Below are 20,698 nucleotides of genomic sequence, written 5' to 3'. Positions count from 1 at the left end.
AAGACTTAAAAAGTGGTCGGCGGCGCCCTCTGTTGGCTGCGGCTGCATCGGCTCGCTACAACGGGTCAGGTGCAATCGACATTTCGTTCTGTGTACATTGTTACACAGAATGACAATACAAGGAAATTATTATTATTATTATTATTATTATGGCCCATAGAAAATCAAGTTTCCCAGCGGTAATTGTAAATGAAAGAACTTCCTGCAACTGAAAATGTAAGCGACACATGTTTTTGACCCAGCTCCATACGTGGAGAGGGATTTGTTTTTAAAACGAATATTTTTGCGATTAAGATTTCAAAATCGTATGTCATACGTCAATTGCAGATTGGCAAAATACACGGATGGGCAAAATACACGATCTGTACCGGATTTCTTCTTTTAACGGTACTGGAGAAATTGAAAGAATTTGGCCATGATAACAACTCTTGATTTTGCAATTCTCCAAAATGAAAAGATAGGTAAGCAGACCTTTTTGATTTTCTTTCAGATGTTCATTTCTTGATTGCCCATTCATGCTTTTATTGTGAAACCTCTCAGGAAGTGCAAAGGGACCATTTCTGTCAGTCTGACAGATGGAGCTCCTATATAAACCTGGGTAGAGAGAAGGGGTCTCTGCAACTCTGATCTGATTCCAGAAACATGAAGAGCTCCAGGGGGACTTTCTTAACTTTATGCTTCGTTCCTGTTGTGAGTATCGTCTACATCATGCTTTTTTTGTTGTTGAAAATTGTGGATTTCTACTTCTTTTTGACGATAATTCTTTTAAGAGATAAGCTTCCTCTGACAAGGCTCACTCTAACAGTGAGTTAAATGACATCAAGTATTGGAATATATATTCATAAATATTAAATGAAAAGGATGGAAGGATAGGTCATTCCTGCAGTGCCGGGTTTCTCATGGTTCAGTTCAATTGGTTTCAAGGAGGATATGGCTTTTGGATGATTGATGAGGGAGTGGAAAGAAAAACATCCATTTTATTCCCTTTAGTCTTCCGATCCAAAAATCTCTTCAGGAGACACGCGCACTCTTTCGGTTTTCGACATGCTTTTATTTTTATCATAGACCGTGGCGCGACGGCCGTTTCTACTCTTTCGAGTCGATTTCGAAACTGTCGAAATCATGTTGCCAACGAAACGTAATCTTATACCATCCCAAAAAAAAGATGTGGTTTTAGTTTTTGCATGTGGATTTTAGAGAGACTGTTCAATCTTCGACAAGCCACAATACACAGGTTCTGAAATCATCAATTTCAAGTAAAAAAGTCAAGTCATGTTTATTTGCTTGGCCTTTAATCACAAAGAGTCTTAAAGAGCTGCACAGATCGTGGATTATTGCAAACCACAGACTATTATGACACAATCCCCTGATCTAAAACCTACATGAGGGCAAGGAAAAACTCAAAAACATGTCGAGTCAAGTTTATTTGGGACGCCCTTAATCACAAAGAATCTCAAAGGGCTGCACAGACCACAGATTATTGCAAACTGCAGATTATTATGACACCATTCCCTCATCTAAAACCTGCATGAGGGCAAGGGAAATCTCAAAAACCTCAAGTTAAGTTTACTTGTTTGGCCCTTAATCACAAAGTGTCTCAAAGGGCTGCACAGATCACGGATTAATGCAAACTACAGACTATTATGACACCATCACCTGATCTAAAACCGACATGAGGGCAAGGAAAAACTCAAAAACCTCAACATGTCAAGTCAAGTTATGTTTATTTGTGACGCCCTTAATTACAAAGAGTCTCAAAGGGCTGTGCAGACTATTATGACACCATCCCCTGATCTAAAACCGACATGAGGGCAAGGACAAACTCAAAAACCGCAAGTCAAGTCCTGTTTATTTGTTCGGCCCTTAATCACAGAGTCTCAAAGGGCTGAACAGACCACAGATTATTGCGAACCACAGACTATTATAACACCATCCCCTGATCTAAAACCAACATGAGGGCAAATAATACACATACTATCAACATAAAATATAGGTTATTCATATGCTATAGAGTAGAAGTGTGTCTTAAGCCTAGATTTAAACATTTCCACTGAGGTTGCAGATCCAATCTAATGGAAGCATGTCAATGCTGAAAAGAAGGGGGCCAAGAACTGAACCCTGCGGAACACCACAGGTAACACTAAAGGGATCAGATGTCATTTTGCCCTATTTAACACTGTGCCTCCTATCTGAGAGGTAAGAGGACGGTTCCTGAGAGACCAATCCATTTTTCCAACCGTTCTAGTAAGATATTATGGTCCACCGTGTCAAAGGCAGCAGCAAGAGTGATAAAGCGCCGGAGTCTAAAGCCAGTAGAAGATGATTGGTTACCTTAATCAGGGCCGTCTCAGTAGAGTGGTTAGCCCAGAATCCCGATGGCATGGATTCAAAAAGATTGTTCTGGGATATGAAATCATTCAGCTGCTGTGCCACTACTTTTTCAAGTACTTTAGAAAGAAACGGTAGCTTTGACACAGGTCTATAATTACATAATCTTTCTGCATCAAGGTTGGGTCGTGTCAGTGTAGGTTTAAGAACAGCGGACTTAAAAGACTTCCAGTGTGAACGAAATCACTCAAGTCAAGTATAATGCCACAGTGATACAACCTGTCAGGTTCAGACTTTTCAAATGTTTCACATTTTACAGTTGAGTCTGTTTTGAAGCTGCCAAAATATTTTCAAAGCAAATCGTGATCTCATACAATCCAAAATATTTCTTTGTAGGATTTTTAAAACTCTCTTTTCCTCAATAAAGGAAAGGATAGGCTTTAAGTGTCGGAACCAGAACAGAAACAGGACCCAATCGCGTCACGTTCTCACACGAGCCTTTTATTTTACGGCAAATGGGGAGTCATGCACGTTAGGAAGCCGGTCTGGCGTGGAAAGACAGGAAACCAGAGACCGACAAGTTCGATTCCGATTGCAAGAGTTGATATCGGACAGATGGGGTCGATGCCGGACAGGACAGGACAGACAGGATAGCTAACAAATTAGGATATTGATAATTAACAGGAGAAACTAGAGGGGAACAAAAACTGGAGAAAATAATAAACGGGACAAAAATAGACTGGAACAAAACTGGAAACCGATATGAAACAGGACAAAAATAAATGGGAACAATACCAAACAGGGATCACCAACAGGAAACAGTCAGTGGTGCCGGCTACAGCTTGTTGACCCTGTCCTGTCAATCCCCTTTTGTCAGTCCGTCTGTGAACCTCTGTTTTTCAAGGCAAGCCTTTTTTCGACCCTGACTCACGCCTGTCCCGTTTTTTGGTTCTGTTTGTGTCCCGCTTCGACCACGTCCGCTTTCCCGTCTCGAATTACGATCCGTTTTTTATACCGACCACGTCTGCTCTCCAGCCCCAATTTTCGATCCGTTTTTTGATCAGAACCCACGTCTTGTGGGGCAGAAGTATGTTTGACGGGCTGACAACCAAAGCAAGAGAGCGCTGTGCTTTATATAGACAGAAATCCAATCTCTCAACAAGCAGCAGCTGGCGCCCCACAGGCTGGGCCAATTGGGCACCATGGCAACTGTGACACACACGGGCACGGCCAATTGGGCGCCACGGCAACCATGAAACTAAGGTGTAGTGCTTGGTTTTAAATTCACTTTTGTCTCTATTAAGTATGTGTTTGCAATGCCCAACTGAGTTCAAAGAGCTTTTATATATTTTTTCTATTTCGCCCATCTCCTTCTATCTTACGTTTCCCCCTCGGTGTTTTGGCCACGGGGCGCGTTACGATAGAGTAATTGTAAGATGAAAAACGGATGTTAACACAAACTGGAGAATGCAAACGAGCGCCCCAAACCATGACACATTTCATTGCGTCCGCAATCACAGTTTCTAGTACGCTCGATTTGCTCGGCACGACTCGAGTACGCGAGACGGATTTACCCAGAAACGGACGTTCGCATGCGCGCGTGCTGTTCGTATCGCCATCCGCTACATTTGCTACGTCGCCGAGGTGAATAACGCTCCGCTTGAATTTTTCCCGCTCGCTACTCGGAACGTTGAAGAGCTATCCGGAGAAAAAGGCACGCTCCCGTCATAACAAACAGCCCCTGTGAAAAATGACCAGTCGTTTTGAGAACTCTCCTTTGCGAGTACCGTGTTTTCCGAAACACAGACACTTTCACTTTACCGTATTTTCCGCACTATAAGGCGCACCTAAAAGTCTTCATTTTTTTCAAAAGCTGACCATGCGCCTTATAATACAGTGCGCCTTATTTATGGATCAATATTAAATCGCAAGGTCTCGCAACTTACGCAACAGCCGCCGACTCGATTTTCCCCCGAACGTGGAGTAGTCTGCGGTGTATGCTGGGATTTATATACCGGCGTTTCATTGGCTAACTGATGTGTCAATCATCATTTGAATCGATCGCTATTGGCTAAAGTTATTCGGAGCCTCGGATTGGCTAGAGCGCCAAAAAACAAACAAACCTGAAATTGGCCGAAAAAGATGTGTCAATCATCCGTTAAATCGATCGCTATTGGCTGAAGTTATTCGGAGCCTCGGATAGGCTAGAGGGCCAAAACAAACCCTGCAATTGGCCGAAAAAGATGACTGAATAACATGTTTCATTAGTCTGTATTTGTAAATATTTGACTCTCCTGGATTTACTACACTCACGGATATAAGAGGACCATGGTTGCACATTATTATTGAACACAACGACTTCAGTGAGCTACTCCGGCTATATATTTTCCCAGTATCTTGTTTCAGAGTGATCTCGATGTTTCTGTGGTGGGTCTTTTTTTAAATTCAACTCAATTCCAAGTGTTTAGTGTCATATGCACAGTAAAGTTGCGAGCGAAAAAGAAAATAGAAACTAAGGAATGGTTGGCATTTCTTGAATCCCAAGACTTTAACCTTCCGAACGATATTTGGAAGGATGCATTTAAGTGACATCGTACAGACGCCGCATCCGCATGTGTTCTCGACACGTATTTGCTTCTTTGCAAGCTTTGGGAATGTTAAGGGGGTAAGAAGTTGGACTGAACCATCTGACTGTTTTGTCCACGTTCCCATTGTAGCGCCTTATAATCCGGTGCGCCTTATCTATGGAAGATATAGGACCAAAAACTATTTTTTTGGGGTGCGCCCTATAACCCGGTGCGCCCTATAGTGCGGAAAATACGGTACTTGCGCTGGTTAGAAGACAGAGGAAAAGACTGTGGTCTTAGCTGCCGGTTATCGTCGTGTTGTGTGTACGGGTGCCGGGATTGCAGAAAAAAAACACCTAGTGATTGTAAATTCATGTTTTACAACGGGGCTCTCCAACCTATTTCACACTGTGAGCTAGGTTTTGCCACTTATTAGCGCAAAAGGCACCCACTTTGATATACATTTCCAATATACTAACTCATTTTGTACTACTTACTATGTTATTAGCATAATTATTGGGAATAGAAAAAAAGGGAGATTAAGAAGGAAAAGGAGGATGAAGGCAAAAGAGGGAATGAGGGACAGAGATTGAGAGAGCAAAGGAGACAGAAAGTGAAACTGAGAGCAGGAAAGAAAAAGAAAGAGTGAAAGAGTAAATAAGAAATAGGCAAAAAGAGAAATTGAAAAAGAGAGAGAGAAAGAAGCGTCACCGCCCCCTACTCGTCACCCCCAAGGGGACAGCTCTATTTAGAAAACCAACTCTTTTTGTCCAAAAAAAAGACCTATTTAAAATAGTATTTTAACCAATTTAGATGATAAAAATGATAAAAACCAATAATGATAAACCAACCAAGAGCAATTCATATCATTATAATGAGTTCAAATACATAAACGACTTACTTTCTTTGTTTCGGTCTTCCTTATTCAACTCCATGATTACCCAATACCTCTAGAGCAGGGGTCGGGAACCTTTTGGACTCAAAGAGCCATAAAAGCAAAAAATATTAATTTTATTTTGGGAAAGAGCCACACCATATATTATGAGACAAATTTACTAAATTGCTAAACCCGCACCCCAGACAAAAGCTTAGTCTTCAGCACATTTATTTTTGATGATTTGATAAAAATGATGAAAAGAGAATAATGCCAGAGCCCCTGTCCCAAAATCAACAACCCACTTTAAACTTGTCTCTTTCTTGCAATTACTCAAGATCGGTTAAACTCCTTTTGACCCTTTTTTTCACACATATTGGTTTCAAAACCAGATGCAAGCAGTTATTGTGTAAAAACGTCACAACATTCTGCAAATAGGGAGCCTGATGAGCTGACTTTTGGCGCAGACGGCGTAGGGCGAGAGATGGGAGGGAGTGCTTGCACTTTTTGCATAGCTCCACCCATCCCTCCCACTCACCCAATCAAATGACTAAGTTCTCTTCCGGTGTTTTGGCGTATTTACAGTTCTGTGGATTCATCATAAGGTATCTGAACACTGAACACAGATTATATAGTGAACTTTTATATAAAGGATTCTTTAGCGTTGTACAGCGAACACGAGTTTTTTTTCCCCCTTTTTTTGTGTGACACCTTGACTGTAAATTGTAGTGAAAAACGTGCCCTATATATACTGCGAAGTAATACAGTGTTATTTAGCTTTGATTTGGCTTTGCGTGTACTTGAATAGGATAGACAACTCAAGTTTTGAACAAGATGGAGAAATTTTGCATGCAATCAAATTTGTCTCTGAGCCACAGATACTCATAGAAAGAGCCATATATGGCTCGCGAGCCATAGGTTCCCGACCCCTGCTCTAGAGCCTTGGACACACATTGTTGAAGCAGAACGGCAGAATTCATGTCAGTTTATAGCAGCCCATTCACACTACCAGCAGTATCATTGTGTTGAAAATGAAATAATAATAAGATAAAAGATGTAGAATACAAAAATACCCAATATAACATGTTATTTAAACAGTACTACAGAAAATACACACTTTCATAAAAATAGGGTAATATGTAAATGTGGGTTTGGGGTTTTAATGTGGGCTTTTACTCCCCCGGGTGGAGTTAAAGAGCCTCATGGCATGAGGAAGAAATGATCTCCTCAGTGCGTCCGTGGAACAAGACTGTGACAGCAGTCTGTCGCTGAAGCTGCTCTTCTGTCTGGAGATGATGCTGTGTAGTGGATGTGATGAATTGTCCATGAGTGACCGCAGCTTACTTAAAATAGCACAGAGTACGTGCTAGCAGCAAGATAGCCACTTTATTATAGTCAATAGAATCAACCACAATTTTAAAAAAAACGTATATTAATCGGTGATAGATAGTTTTCCTTTGAAGGTAGAGGAAAAATGGTGTACGAACCTCGGATATTCCTGAGGTCTGCTGAGAAGGCCTCGGAAGCCCCGACGGCCCACCGCTGCTATACGGATTCTCGTATTTCGTTTCGATATCTTGGAAAGGAGCTTACGATGGCGAGTACTCGTTCTCTTTGATTTTGTCGGTGAAAAGACGATCAAAGCTCACTGGTGGATATGTAGGAAGAGCCCAGTGGGGGGTGCACAAGTGCGTGTTCCACCTTTAGGCGGTTCTCTCTCTGTTTTTGTTTCTGCTTCTTGTTCTGATAATGAGTACCACCATGCCCAAGAATATACCCTACAGTCCGGGTTGCCCAAATATAGAAGAAGAGGCGTTTGTAACTGTGTGATTTTGAGCAAAATAAGAGGCCGCATACTGTGCCGGGGAAAAGGAGTTGCCCTTTCATGATTCATGTGGGGTTTTTTGCTTTTTAGCACTCGACAAACCAATTTGACGGATACACAGAGACAACCCAAGGAATAAATGCAAATCAAGGCCTTTTTGCCCCTATGTGAACATTTTTGTTTCCCCTCTTTCAAATCTGCCATTTTGGAGGGTTTTCGAGCATGAATTGCCCGTTTAAAGTCACACAAAAATGACTTCCACCTTCTTCTAAAATGAATGTTCTCACCGTTTGCAATGATGTCAATCGGAAGGACGTTCTCAAGGACAGAACATGATGCAAAATTCTCATTTCTTTGGCTTCCTAACAAGTTTAGCAATTTCAAACACCGTCACCTGATACTGAGAGTATCAGATATCTAGACCACGCCCATAGAGGCGCGATCTGGTCGAGCGTCACTGGTCCATATAAAAAGAATTGGCTGAGCGATAGCCGTCTTCTTTTTCTTTGGCCTGTCTGCCTGTCTGACTGCCTTGCTCGTCTCGAACGATGGCCAGGCCGAGCTGCCGTGTGAGCCTGCTCTGCGGCCTGGAGTTCAACATGGGACCAAATCTCTCCGCAACGCAAATTAGGTGAGGGCTATAGGTTTAACTCCATGTTGGCTGGTTCTTGGGAATGAGCGTTTTTTTTTCTGCACAAGGGAATCTCCCCAAATCGGCTAGTATTATAGCAGAAACTTTCTTTTTGTGCTAGTAACTTTTAGCGGGCGAAAACTCGCATAATCTTTGCCCCCCACCCCCCTTCTTTTTTCTATCATTGATTCTCTGTGTTGCTAAATTGTGTTTGCGGTTTCAAACGGCCTGGTTCATTGATTCAACTTTCTTGGGATTAGTCATTCATATCAGAACTCAAAGAACTCAAAGTAAAAACTTTTTATTATCATTTTAACATCCTTTAGAGTAAAAAAGATTGATGGTGGAGCACAAGCAACACCTAGAGGCACATTTGTTTACGGATTGCAGTAAAGAATAATTTCTTTCAATCCTAACGATTTTCAAAATTAAAGCTAGAAAGATCCATACAGTGGAGTCATTCATTAATTGAATGAATTTAGTTGATTAATTGAGATACTGTGGTGTGACCTGAAACAGGCAATTCTTACAAGAAAATTCTCCAATATGGCAGTTTTGAAACACTTTTGCAAAGAAGAATGGGCCAAAAATCCTTTGCAGCGGTGTGAAAGACGCATCACCAATATTCGTAAATTTTTATTTCTTTTGACGAGGATCAACAAAACTGTATTTTTTAAATGTTGATTCTTTTTATTAAGGCCTTATGTGAAAAAATTGCCCCCTTAATAGCGATAAAGCAATCCCCAAAGTAGGGTACATTTATTAAGGGTAAACTCTTTTTGTGTTTTTTCTGTTAAAAAAACTCAGAGTATTTCATTTTTATTTCATAACCATCCAAACTAAAAAACCAACCCAAGCTTATTTTGTCTTCAACTCATAACGGCAGGTTGTGTGTGAAAACCTAAACATCCGAAAAATGGGATCATTTTATTTAAAGAAAAAAACAATGTTTTTGTGTTTGCCTTAAACAAGCCCCAGTATTCAACATTTTGAGATTAGCCATTCATATCAGTACTCAAAGAACTCAAAGTAATAACGTTGTTTTTTTTTTTTTTTATCAGTGTAGGAAATTCTAGCATCCTTCAGAGAAAAAGGATTTTTGTGTTTGCTTGAAACAACCCCCAGTATTCAGCATTTTGAGATTAGTCATTCATATCAGAACTTAAAGAACTCAAAGTAATAACGTATTTTTTTTTTTATCAGTGTAGGACATTCTAGGATCCTTCAGAGGAAAAATAATTTTGTGTTTGCTTCGAACAACCCCCGAGTATTCAGCATTTTGGGTGTTCAAACTCCCAAACTGGTGGCGATTGTGCAAAGCCCCCCAATAGTAGTGGATAGAACCTCAATCAACCTGACAAAATGGGTCAACCCGGATATGTACTGTATTTTCCGCACTATAAGGCGCACATAAAATCTGATTTTTTTTTAAAAAGCGGACTATGCGCCTTATAATCCGGTGCGCCTTATATATGGATCAATATTTAATTGCCAGGTCTCGCAACTAAGAGAGGCAGCCGCCGACTCCATTTTTCGCGTAGAAGCAGAAGTGCGCTGTACATACTGGGAAATATTAAACAACGATTCTCTTTTATGTGCGTTTGTATAAAGACCCTGAAATGGCTTACAACGCAGAGAGACACGCTTACAACGCAGAGTTTAAACTCAAGGCGATCGGTCACGCAGTAGAACACGGGAATAGAGCAGCAGCGAGAGAGTTCAACATGAATGAATCGATGGCCAAGTAAGGAAGACTAAACAAAGTTTATAAAAGCGAGATGGCCACAGTTAGAGGACACACTTAAACAGTGGGTTGTTGAACAAAGAGCAGCAAATAGAAGTGTCAGTACAATAACTATTCGAATGAAGGCAACAGCGCTGGCACGGGAATTTAACATTAAAGAATTCAGAGGTGGTCCTACTTGGTGTGTGTTTACGTTTTACATTTTACAGTTATTAAGTTATTGCTTTATTGTTATTCTTTTGCACTTGTTATTGTTTTTACGAGTGTCACTATATTGCGATTGCACTAACGTTTCATTTACCATAACAGTATCGGACGTTTTTTTGCGTGTTGACTAAATGGAGGAAAAGTAAAATGTTATGCCTTGCTGTTGTTCAAAGATGTGTCACGAAAATGCTTTACCTCAGTGAAAATACTAAAACGGCTGTTTATTCATTTTGGGAGTGAATGGAGTTGTGAAAAGCTTGTTTGTTATCTATTAATAAAGTTTGACCTATCTGACTGTTTTGTTGCCATTCCCTTTAGCGCGGCACCATCTAATGGTTGCATAACGTAACTACATCTTCTACTGTAGCCAAGTCATGTCACGTTTATTTATGACGCCCTTAATCACAAAAATGTCTCGAAGGACTGCACAGGATTACAATTACAAAATTGCACAATGACCTGATCTTAAACCAGCATGCACTTATAGCGCCTTATAATGGGGTGCGCCTTATGTATGGAAAAAGTTTAGAAATATATCATTCATTGAAGGTGTGCCTTATAACACGGTGCGCCTTATAGTGCGAAAAATACAGTACATACAAATTGACCCAATCTGGGTTATTTTTCCGAAGCACTAGCGAAGTGTATTTTTTTTTTTTTTAAACAGTATTCCAGGGGGAGTCACTAAACCATGGCGTTAAAGAAATTCTGTCTACAGCTTTCATCCATTTCGAAGGCGCCGATCTCGTCTGACATCGGGTAAAAGGACAACGTCCGCCGATTTTCGAGAGACAAAAAGCAATAAAAAAGGAAAAATTCTCTTAAGATTTGGCATCCGTGGATTTTGTACAAAAAAAGTCATTAGTAGATACTTGACGATTCCATTGAAGGGCCCTCGTGACACAAATACTCAGAAGTACTTCGACGTTTCCATTTTGCCTGCAAAAGAATATACTATTCCCTCCATTTCATTCTTCCCAAAACTATCCGGATTCAATACAGATTCCTTCAAGTCGATACGGTTAGAGACCGTCTCCAGTCGATCCGGCTCAATGTCGATTTAGTCAGAAACAAAATCCGATTCCGATTCAGATCTACTTTAATGTCATTCTTGTACACGTGTATGTGATACATCTGACCCGTACAGTTTCCTTGAATGTACAGATATACATAAAATGTTGTATTGAGTTGGAGTAGTGAAGTACTAATAATCTCATCTCATCTCATCAGCCGTACCGCTTATCCTCATTAGGGTCGCGGGGGGGCTGGAGCCCATCCCAGCCATCTCCGGGCAGTGGGCAGGGGACACCCTGAACTGGTTGTCAGCCAATCGCAGGGCACACAGGGACAGACAACTCATTCGCTCATTCACAGCTAGGGACAATTTGGACCGGCCAATTCACCTGAAATGCATGTTTTTGGAACGTGGGAGGAAACCGGAGTGCCCGGAGGAAACCCACGCAAACACGGGGAGAACATACAAACTCCGCACAGGAAGTCTGGAGCTGGATTTGAACCCACGACAGGTTCCCATGACATGAACTGTGCCGCACAACCGCTAACCACTGCGCCGCCGTGCTGCCTAAGTACTAATAATATACCAAATAATTATAGCTATGTACAGTATTATACAGTAGTGCAAAGAGTGCAAGAGGAGCAGCTCACCAGATGTGCAAAATGGGCAGTCAGGTAAACAAGTCACTATACAATAACGTATTTGACGTCTATGGCGTTCAACAGCATCAAATGACTCGGGTTCGATAAAATACTCTCACTTCTATCTATGTGTCACCGCGCTGTACCTGTCCCACCATAGATCCACATTCACGCTGGACTGGATGATGAAATGAAAATGAAATGATGTGCATTTCTATAGCGCTTTTCAAGTCAATGACTTCCCAAAGCGCTTTACATTGTGCTTCACATTTCCCAATAGCGGCCGTGATCTGTGCAGCCATGTAAGGCGCTAACCTGCCCTTGACCTCCGAATAACTTTAGCCAATAGTGACTGATTCAAATGATGATTGACACATTGGTTAGGAAATGAAACGCCGGTATATCAATCCCAGCATACACCGCGGATCACTTTGCCTTCGGGGGAAAATCGAGTCGGCGGCTGCAAGTTAGTTGCAAGACTTTGCGACTTCATATTGATCCATATATAAGGTGCACTGTATTATAAGGCGCATGGTCAGCTTTTGAAAAAAATGAAGACTTTTAGGTGCGCCTTATAGTGCAGAAAATACGGTACAATGAATTCAACATATTTTTCTTTAGTCTGAATTTTAACCAACATCATCCTTTTTATAGTTATGAGAAAATAGAAACAATAACAATAACAAGTATAAAAAGGGGTACAATTTACCTGTAAATGAATGAGTCACAACACAACACGTGGTAAGCTACTCTGCTGGCTTCGATCTCTATAAGGGGAATTAGCATTTTAGCACAACATGCAACGTCCGGCAAAACTAACACAAAAGGCGACAGAAACAAAACGAAAATCAATCCAAACAGCTTGACAACATCAATCACATTACTGTGCATGTTGAGAGATTCGTCAGCTGTGGTTTTAATGTTTAAAATTCACTTTTTGCGGATCGTGTCTTACCGTTGGCAGCGCGTTGTAGACTGCCAAAACCCCCCACTTTCCCGGTCACATGTCAAAAGCCAAACCAAACCTTACCCCATACCAGCAGGTGGCACTGGGAGGTGGGAGTGGATGCAAAATGTTGGTGATGTAGATAGATAGATAGATGGATACTTTATTCATCCCCGTCGGGAAATTCACACTTCCAGCAGTATCCTTGTGTTGTTTATGAACAGGATGGCCTCGGGGTGCTGTGTTAGTAGTTTAGCAACAGCGGAGTGGATGAGGTCACACGCTAGGCCAAAAGTTGGACGTCCCTGCGGCAGATGGAAATCTTTTTGCCCAGGGTGACACCACCTCGGGTTTCACCTAGATAGCGAGTCCGCCTCCTCTCCGCTTCCCGCAGGCTTTTTTGTCTGTCTGTCCTAACAGCGCTGAAGCCGGGTAGCTCCGCGTTAGCATCCCGGATGCTAGCCAGGTTTCCGTAAAACACAGCAAACTGCACTCCCTGTGAAATGCATTATCTCGTAAAATGATTGGAATATATCGATGACATATATAGAGATATTACGCAAAATATTTTTGGGAATCTCCTTCAATCCGTCTTTTCTGAGTCCCGAGGATTCTTCGACAACAGCCGGATCTGGTCCGGAAGGATCCCGGGGCCCACCGATGGTTTAAATCCGGCCCACAGGACAACAGTGAGAGAAGCGCAAGAGGAAAATGAGCTGTAGTTTTATATATCTCCACTGCATGGCACCAAAGCCAGTTAACACATGCAAAACAATTGTGGTAGTATTTCTCAATTTCTCTCTGACCCCCTTTTTTTTTTTATTCCTCCCTCTTTTTCTTTCTCCTGTTCACTCTCTCTTTCTCTCTCTTTTTCTCTTTTCTCTATTTCTCTCTTACTCTCTAACTCTTTCTTTTTCTCTGTCTTACTCTCTATTTTCTCTCTCTAATTTACACTTTAATTCTCTTTCTTTTTATTTTTCTCTTTCTTTCTCACTTTCGTTCCCTTTTTCGACTTCTTTCTCTCTCTCTCACCTCACTTCGTCTCTTTTTCTCCTGCCGACTCTTGCTTTCTGTCGTTTCACTTCTCTTATTCTTTTTATCTTTCTCTTTTTTCACTTTCTTTTTCTCTCTCTATTCATTTCCCCCTTCTTCTCCATTCATATCTCTATTCTCTATCTCCCTTGTTCTCCTGTTCTCTCTTTTTCTCCCTCTCTCTTTCTCTTAAACTTACTAGTCCGGGCCCCGTGAGATTTCTTTATAGCGTTTGTGGCCCCCGGCTAAAACGAATTTGACACCCCTGGGCTAATGGATAGCAACGCCGACAGCAAATCTACATGTCACTCGTCCGTCTTCGTATGGGGCGTTCTTTCGGAGTCACGGAAGTTATTTATTCGGCGCCACCGTCTCTTTGATGGAGCGCAAACTTGCCGGAAGCAATCATGGATTTTCTCCTCTGGGACGAGTCGCTGGGAATGCATTAGGAGGGTGGCCGCGGAGGAAAGAGAAATGAGACATTTCTGAATAAGTGGCGACCGGGGAAAAAAGAACAGAAACATTCCCCCAACCGCTTCCTCTTTTAATGCTGTGAACGAATTGATTCGGTCCTCCAGGCGCTGACCATGTTGCACCCGGAATGCGAGTTCATCTTCCAATTAGAGAAGGACGAGCGCCGATGCCTGAGCTCCATCGCCCAGGAGGGGAACTCCACGGCGCAAGGTGCGTTATCTCTCCAGAAGAATGGTAAAAAGGGACAGTGTGTAGTATTTCGCCTCAAGGGCGGATACAAACTAATTTACTTTCTTTGTTTTCTTTTATCCTCACTGTTAAATGTGAAACTGGAGTGCCACACCCAATTTCGTTGTCAATATGTTCAACCCATTTCGTAACAATGACAATAAAGGTCTATTCTATTCTTATCTTGATTTAGGCCCAGCATTTTTGAGGTTTTGGGGGTACCCCGTAGCAGCAAGGTGGCCAACAATTGAACCAACTCCCACTGGGAGAGACTCGTCCATTTTTTTTCAATCTAAAAGTACTTAAAAATCATGGAATATCTTGGAAACTCTTAAGGAAATCAAAACACCACAGGTCAAATCGGAAAGCTTGTCATCTCAATTCTGTGGAAAAGTACTTGCCCCTGTCAGGTTTTCACATTTATTCAACTGAAATCTGACACCGAAGACACTTCATGTGTCTCGTCTAAACCCTTACAGTTGGAGCATTCGCAGAAGCCGTAGAAATTTAATTAGCCGAACGACGAGTGTCAATTTATTTAGCCCAATGAAAGAGTTGAACAAATCGGAACTTTCTGCCGTGCCAAAATTATAATCGTGTGCAGAGAAAGACAAGGGGGTTCCAGCATTGTCCTATGTTATAACCCATGCTGATGAAATGTTCACGCCCCATGACCAAGCCCTTTGCTGATTGGTTGGCGCCCTTGTTGATGCAAATTTCCCAACCATGATTTGAAGAATGGGAGGAGGCGACATGATAAGTCATTGATATCTGCACAGAATGGAAGCAAAGGCATATTCCAACGCAAAACGCGGTTTACGGTACCCTTCTCTCAGAGTTTGCCCTCAAACACTGAAGTCAGATTTTAGAACAAGTATATTTGAGATTACATAAGATAAAACAGTGTATGAAATAGTATATAACTTCAGAAAGTATTAAGGAAATCAAAATGCAACAGTTAAAATCAGAAAGCTTGTAATCTCAATGCTTCCGCAGAATGTTCCAAGACGTTCAATGTGAGCACTTCGCGACACACATCAAGCCGATGGTCAAGTCCAATTTTACTTACCTACTTACGCCCTTCATCATAAAATTTCTCAAAGGACTGCCACAATGACACCACCCCCTGACCTGAAACCGACATGAGGGCAAGGAAAAACTCAAAAACCTTGAGTCAAGTAAAGTCATGTTTATTTGTGACGCCCTAATCACAAGGAGTCTCAAAGGGCTGCACAGACCACAGATTATTGCAAATCACAGACTATTTTGACACCATCCCCTGATCTGAAACCTACATGAGGGCAAGGAAAACCTCAAAAACCTCAACATGAGGAAAACAAGAAACGTTGAGAAGGGGCCATCACCCTTCCAGGAGGACCAGGTTGCAATACACAAAACACAGTCAAGATCAACAAAAAAACATAGGTAATATGAAAAAATGTCCAAAAAGTGCTTCAGGTCCAGGTCCTGGTCCTCTGACTCATAGTTCCTTCTCCTTCATTCCACCTTTAAGCAGGCAGCTGGAAAAGGACAAAAGAAGAAAAGTATGAGGTCGGCATCAATCATTCGCTATAGAATAGAAATGCGTCTTAAGTCCTGGATGGAGAACAGTCTTGAGCCTGCAGATTTCTTCTTGGCTCTTGGAGTCTCAAGCAGACCAGGATTTTCCGAGTATGAGTTGGAAAATTAAACCATCTCACAAAACGATTTCACCCAAAAATGTTTGAAATCTTGACTCGGCCCAGGCTCGAACTTGTAACCTCCCAGTGTCTGGGGCGAGCGCCCAACCCTAAAATAATAAAATAGCACAACTTTTATCTTACTTCTATTTATTGCTAATAATACACGATAGTTCGTGTATTTTTGGTTAGTATTCGAATCAATTTATTTTTTTTAAACGAATGAAGATCGTTCTACCAACAGGAGGCGCTAAATCATACACACTGTCAAAATGCGCCTTCAATTTCTGTAGACAAAAAGTCTTCCCGGTTGTCCACTTTTATGCAACATGGGATGAACTGTACACGCCCCACGATCGAGCTTCTGGCTGATTGGTCCGTCCCGTCATCGATGACTGAACTGTCATAAAAAAGGGGGTTGTTGAAGTTGTATTGGGATGACAATCAGGCCTAGAACTGACTAGGTCTCCTCATGAGCTAAATATTAACGTCTCTTGTATCTTTGGTGTGTAACTTTGCCAATGGCTAAAATCCCATGGTTTGCAATCAATCTCCAGAAATGTGAAAATACCGACCTACTGTTTTCCCGACGCGTCAGGTTGCGGTGCATTCTGGGACGCGGTGGTGTGCTGGCCCCCCGCCTCCGTCGGGGAAACCGTTCACAGCGCTTGCCCTGATGTCTTTTTCCTTTTCGCAAACAACACAGGTACGTTTTGGGGCTGTTTTCACGTGAATTTTTGACCCCTCGATAATACTCCTGCTCTCCGCGTCGCCGTAAGCTCATTACGAATTCTCTTCTATTCGTTCTATTCGGAAGTCAGCAACTTCAAGTGTGGTCCAAAAGTGGCACCTGGGCCAGCCAAGAAAGGAGAGTTCGTATCGCTCGATCAGCGAGCGGAAACGACGCTAATTATCTTCCCCTGCGCTCATTTGCATATCGTTTGCTTATTAGTTTTGGGATCCAAAAATACCCGCAGCAGTCATTAACATAGAAAGATGGAGGATGACACATGCGTTAGGCCAATTTTGCAAAAATTGAGTAATCCATCTCGTGTCATCGTACAGAAGAGTAATTAATAGGGACAATGATAGGATTATTGTTCATTTATAACTCGTTAACAACATATGTTGAAGCATTACAGAGACCCCTATAGTTGAGTAGTGTTTTCCTTTATTGAGCCGAATCAAAGGGTTGAACAAACCGGGTCTCCGCCTGTGCCAATTTTACAATCGTGTGCAGGAGACATGACGGGGTCTTCCGGGTTGTCCACTTTTATGCCACATGGGATGAACTGTACACGCCCCATGATCGAGCCTCTGGCTGATTGATCCGCTCCGTGTCGATGCAATTATCCCAATCGTTCTTTGAAGCATGGAGAGAAGGGTGATAGGTCATCGCCCTTGCCCCCAGGCCAGGTGATGAGTCATTGTTATCTACACAAACAGAAACCAAAGACACATTCTAAAGAAATCTACTCAAGTCTGAGGTCGAAGTATTTTTGAGTATAAGTGGAATAAAACAGCATATAAAATAGTATATATATATATATATATATATATATATATATATATATAATATGGATATAATGGAGTGTCCCTTTGTTCCCTCCTAGCCATTCTGTGACTAAACTGTCATAAAAAAGGGGGTTGTTGAAGTTGTATTCGGATGACAATCAGGCCTAGAACTGACTAGGTCTCCTCATGAGCTCAATATAAATGTCTCTCGTATCTTTGGTGTATTTTATCCAGAGATGTAAGGTGATAGACCTACAAGATAAAAGTACAGTAACCTTCACTCAAATGATTCAATTTTCAATGTTTTCAGCATTTCATCTAAAAGACTTCTTAACTATAAGAGAAATGTATCGGTCCAGCTCAGGATATAAGAAACAATAAAGCGTCCGGGAAGAAGTTTTTCTCTCCTTTTCGTGGGCTTACGCAAATCTCCGAGTGCCGGCCCGTTTTATAATCTCCTTTTTTTTCACGTAAGGACAAGTGAGCCGAAATTGCACCGACGGAGGTTGGTCCGCACCTTTTCCGCCCTATCGTATCGCCTGCAGCGTGGATGATGACCTACCGGAGGTAAGAACTCTTTTAGTTCGGGATTTGATAACATTATCCGTATCGTACTTAACCTAATAGTTTTTCCCGTTTGTCCCGATAAAAAAAGGAGAAAAAACAACAAAGACCCTCAGAAAACATAGAAAAAAAAACCTGCCTAGAACCATGTTCAAAAACACACTGAAAACGGCTCCGCGGCCCACTTTTGGGTCCCGACCCACAACTTGAGGAACACTGCAGTAGAGTAAATGGAAATGAATGAGAGTGAGAGAGAGAGAGCGATAGAGAGAGGGAGGGAGAGAGTGAACGAGAGAAAGAAAGAGGAGAAAAAGAATGAAAAAAGAAAGAGGGAGAAAGGGAGAGAGACACAGAAAATATGAAAGAGCGAGAGAGACACAGAAGCAGAAAAGAGGACAAAAAAGAGATAAAGATAGGAAATAAAGGTAAGACACATTAAGACAATGAGAGAGAGAGAGAGAAAGAGAACCAAAGACAGGATGGGAAGAGCAAGAGAAAAGTTGAAAGAGAATAAAAATGAGAGATGAAGAGAGAAATAAAGAAAAGAGGCAAAGAAAGGGAGAAAGATAGAAAAAAGAGAAAAAGAGAGTGACACAGAGAAAGTCAAAGAGAGACATGGGAGCAAAAAAAGAGAGAGTGGAAAAAGGAGGGGAGGGAGAGAGGGAGAAAGAAAGGTTTAAAGAGAATAAAAATGAGATAAAGAGAAAAATAAAGAAAAGAGGCAAAGAAAGAGAGAAAGATATAAAAAAAGAGAGAGACACAGATAAAGTCAAAGAGAGACACAGGAGCAGGGAAAAAAGAGAGAAGAAAAAAAGAGGAGAGAGAGAGAGAGAGAGAGAATGAAAAAAGAAAGAGAGAAAGGGAGAGAGACATAGAACATATGAATGAGAGAGAGATACATGAGCAGGTAAAATTAAAAGAGAGACAGGAAAAGAGAGGGGAGACGATGAAAGAGAGAGGGAGAGAGAGACATAAAACAGAGACAGAGTTAAGAAAAGAGTGAGAAATAGAAAAAAGACAGACAGAGAAAAGGAAAGAGTGAGAAATATAAAAAAGGGAGAGAGAGAGAGAGAGAGAGAGAGAGAGAAGAGAGAAAAAAGGGAGACAAATAGAGAACGACAAAAGAGAGAGTAAAAAGGGCAGAAAGAGAAAAGAGAGGAAAGGAAAAGAAAGAATAAAAGAGAAAGAGATGAGAGAGAAATAGCAGAGTGAGACAGAAAGAGAGAGAGAGAGAGAGAGAAAAGAGGTAGAGAAGCAAGAAAGATAAAAGGGTGCCCGGCTTCGGCGACATCAACCGGTCATATTCAAAAGCACAGCTCGTTTTTCTCTCTCCTCAGTGCGGTCTTGCGGGCCCGTTCCGTACCGCCGGCCGCATGATTGACACTCCCACCCCAAGGGATCACAAAGTCTCATTAGCACGAATTAACACCGGGACGAAGAACCCGAAAATGGATTGTCTTTCCTTTGTGTGCAGACGGAACAGACTTACTTTGCCACCGTGAAAGTCATCTACACCGTCGGCTACAGCTTTTCTCTTGTACTCCTCGTGGCGGCCGTGCTCATCCTGCTATTTTTTAGGTACTACACTCCTCAACACACACCACACTTCAGGACCACTTGAAACCAAATCATATTCAATATCTACCGTAAATTCCGGACTATAAGTCGCTACTTTTTTTGGGATGAAAGTTATAATATTATTATTAAAGCTTTGAAAACTCTCTCGGTGTACCGTCTTTCTTTGTAAATATGTGTAACCATGTATAATATGTGTTTGCAACTGTATATTTTTGTCATGTATTTATTTGAGACCCTTGTTCTGATATGTTTTGCACGGGCGAATCAAAAAGAAGGGGCGAAACAAATGCGGGCTGACGGGAAGTGGAGTAAAGATGAGACCTGTTTGTGGACGCGGCGGACAATAGTGGATATATATTTTTCCCACCCTTACCTTTGAAAATATACACTCTTTTCCTTGGATTACTTTCAACGGGACCCGGACTCTGCAGGTCTGCATCACACCTTAAGTACCGGTATCATTTTCCGTTCATTTTGCCGGCTGTGACGTTTGGACTGTGTACTTTGATGAAGGACATTCAGTTTCAATCGCGGGACTTGAAGTCGGGTTTGGGTTAATTTTGTGTTTGTGTTACATGTTTAAATGTGGGCGCATGCGGCTTATATACAGGTGCGGCTTGTGTAAGTACAAAATCTGTTTTCCTCTTAAAACGTGGTGGGTGCGGCTTATAATCAGGTGCGCTCTACAGTCCGGAATTTACAGTAAATCGATATTGACAGTGGTACCTCTACTCTCAAATGTCTCTACACGTCAAAGTTTCAGGTTGCAAAATACTCGAAAGGGAAAATATTAGGATACAAAGTCCAAAATACAGTACAGTACGCGAAACTACCCGGCAACCGGTGCTTA

At 41.7% G+C, this 20,698-nt stretch overlaps 1 protein-coding gene across 3 annotated transcripts in view; it reads left to right on the top strand.

The window, feature by feature from the left end:
- Positions 1–593: 593 nt before the first annotated feature.
- The window catches only part of ghrhrl (growth hormone releasing hormone receptor, like), a 37,851-nt gene continuing 17,746 nt past the window's right edge, over positions 594–20,698 (top strand). For 2 of the 3 annotated variants that reach the window (XM_088349231.1, XM_088349229.1), the window contains exons 1-5: positions 594–690; positions 14,389–14,494; positions 16,790–16,897; positions 18,182–18,273; positions 19,745–19,848. In XM_088349231.1, the coding sequence (XP_088205357.1) occupies positions 643–690; positions 14,389–14,494; positions 16,790–16,897; positions 18,182–18,273; positions 19,745–19,848 (458 nt within the window). In that variant the 5' untranslated portion in view covers positions 594–642. The remainder of the gene's footprint in view (positions 691–14,388; positions 14,495–16,789; positions 16,898–18,181; positions 18,274–19,744; positions 19,849–20,698) is intronic. The other variant, XM_088349232.1, reaches the window with a different exon arrangement.

This window comes from Urocampus carinirostris, chromosome 12, assembly GCF_059441175.1.
Source record: "Urocampus carinirostris isolate Australia breed hairy pipefish chromosome 12, RoL_Ucar_1.0, whole genome shotgun sequence".
In the NCBI taxonomy this organism is placed as follows: domain Eukaryota; kingdom Metazoa; phylum Chordata; class Actinopteri; order Syngnathiformes; family Syngnathidae; genus Urocampus; species Urocampus carinirostris.
The sequence above is the reverse complement of the archived record's forward strand: the minus strand, read 5'-3'. Positions and strand labels throughout refer to the sequence as shown.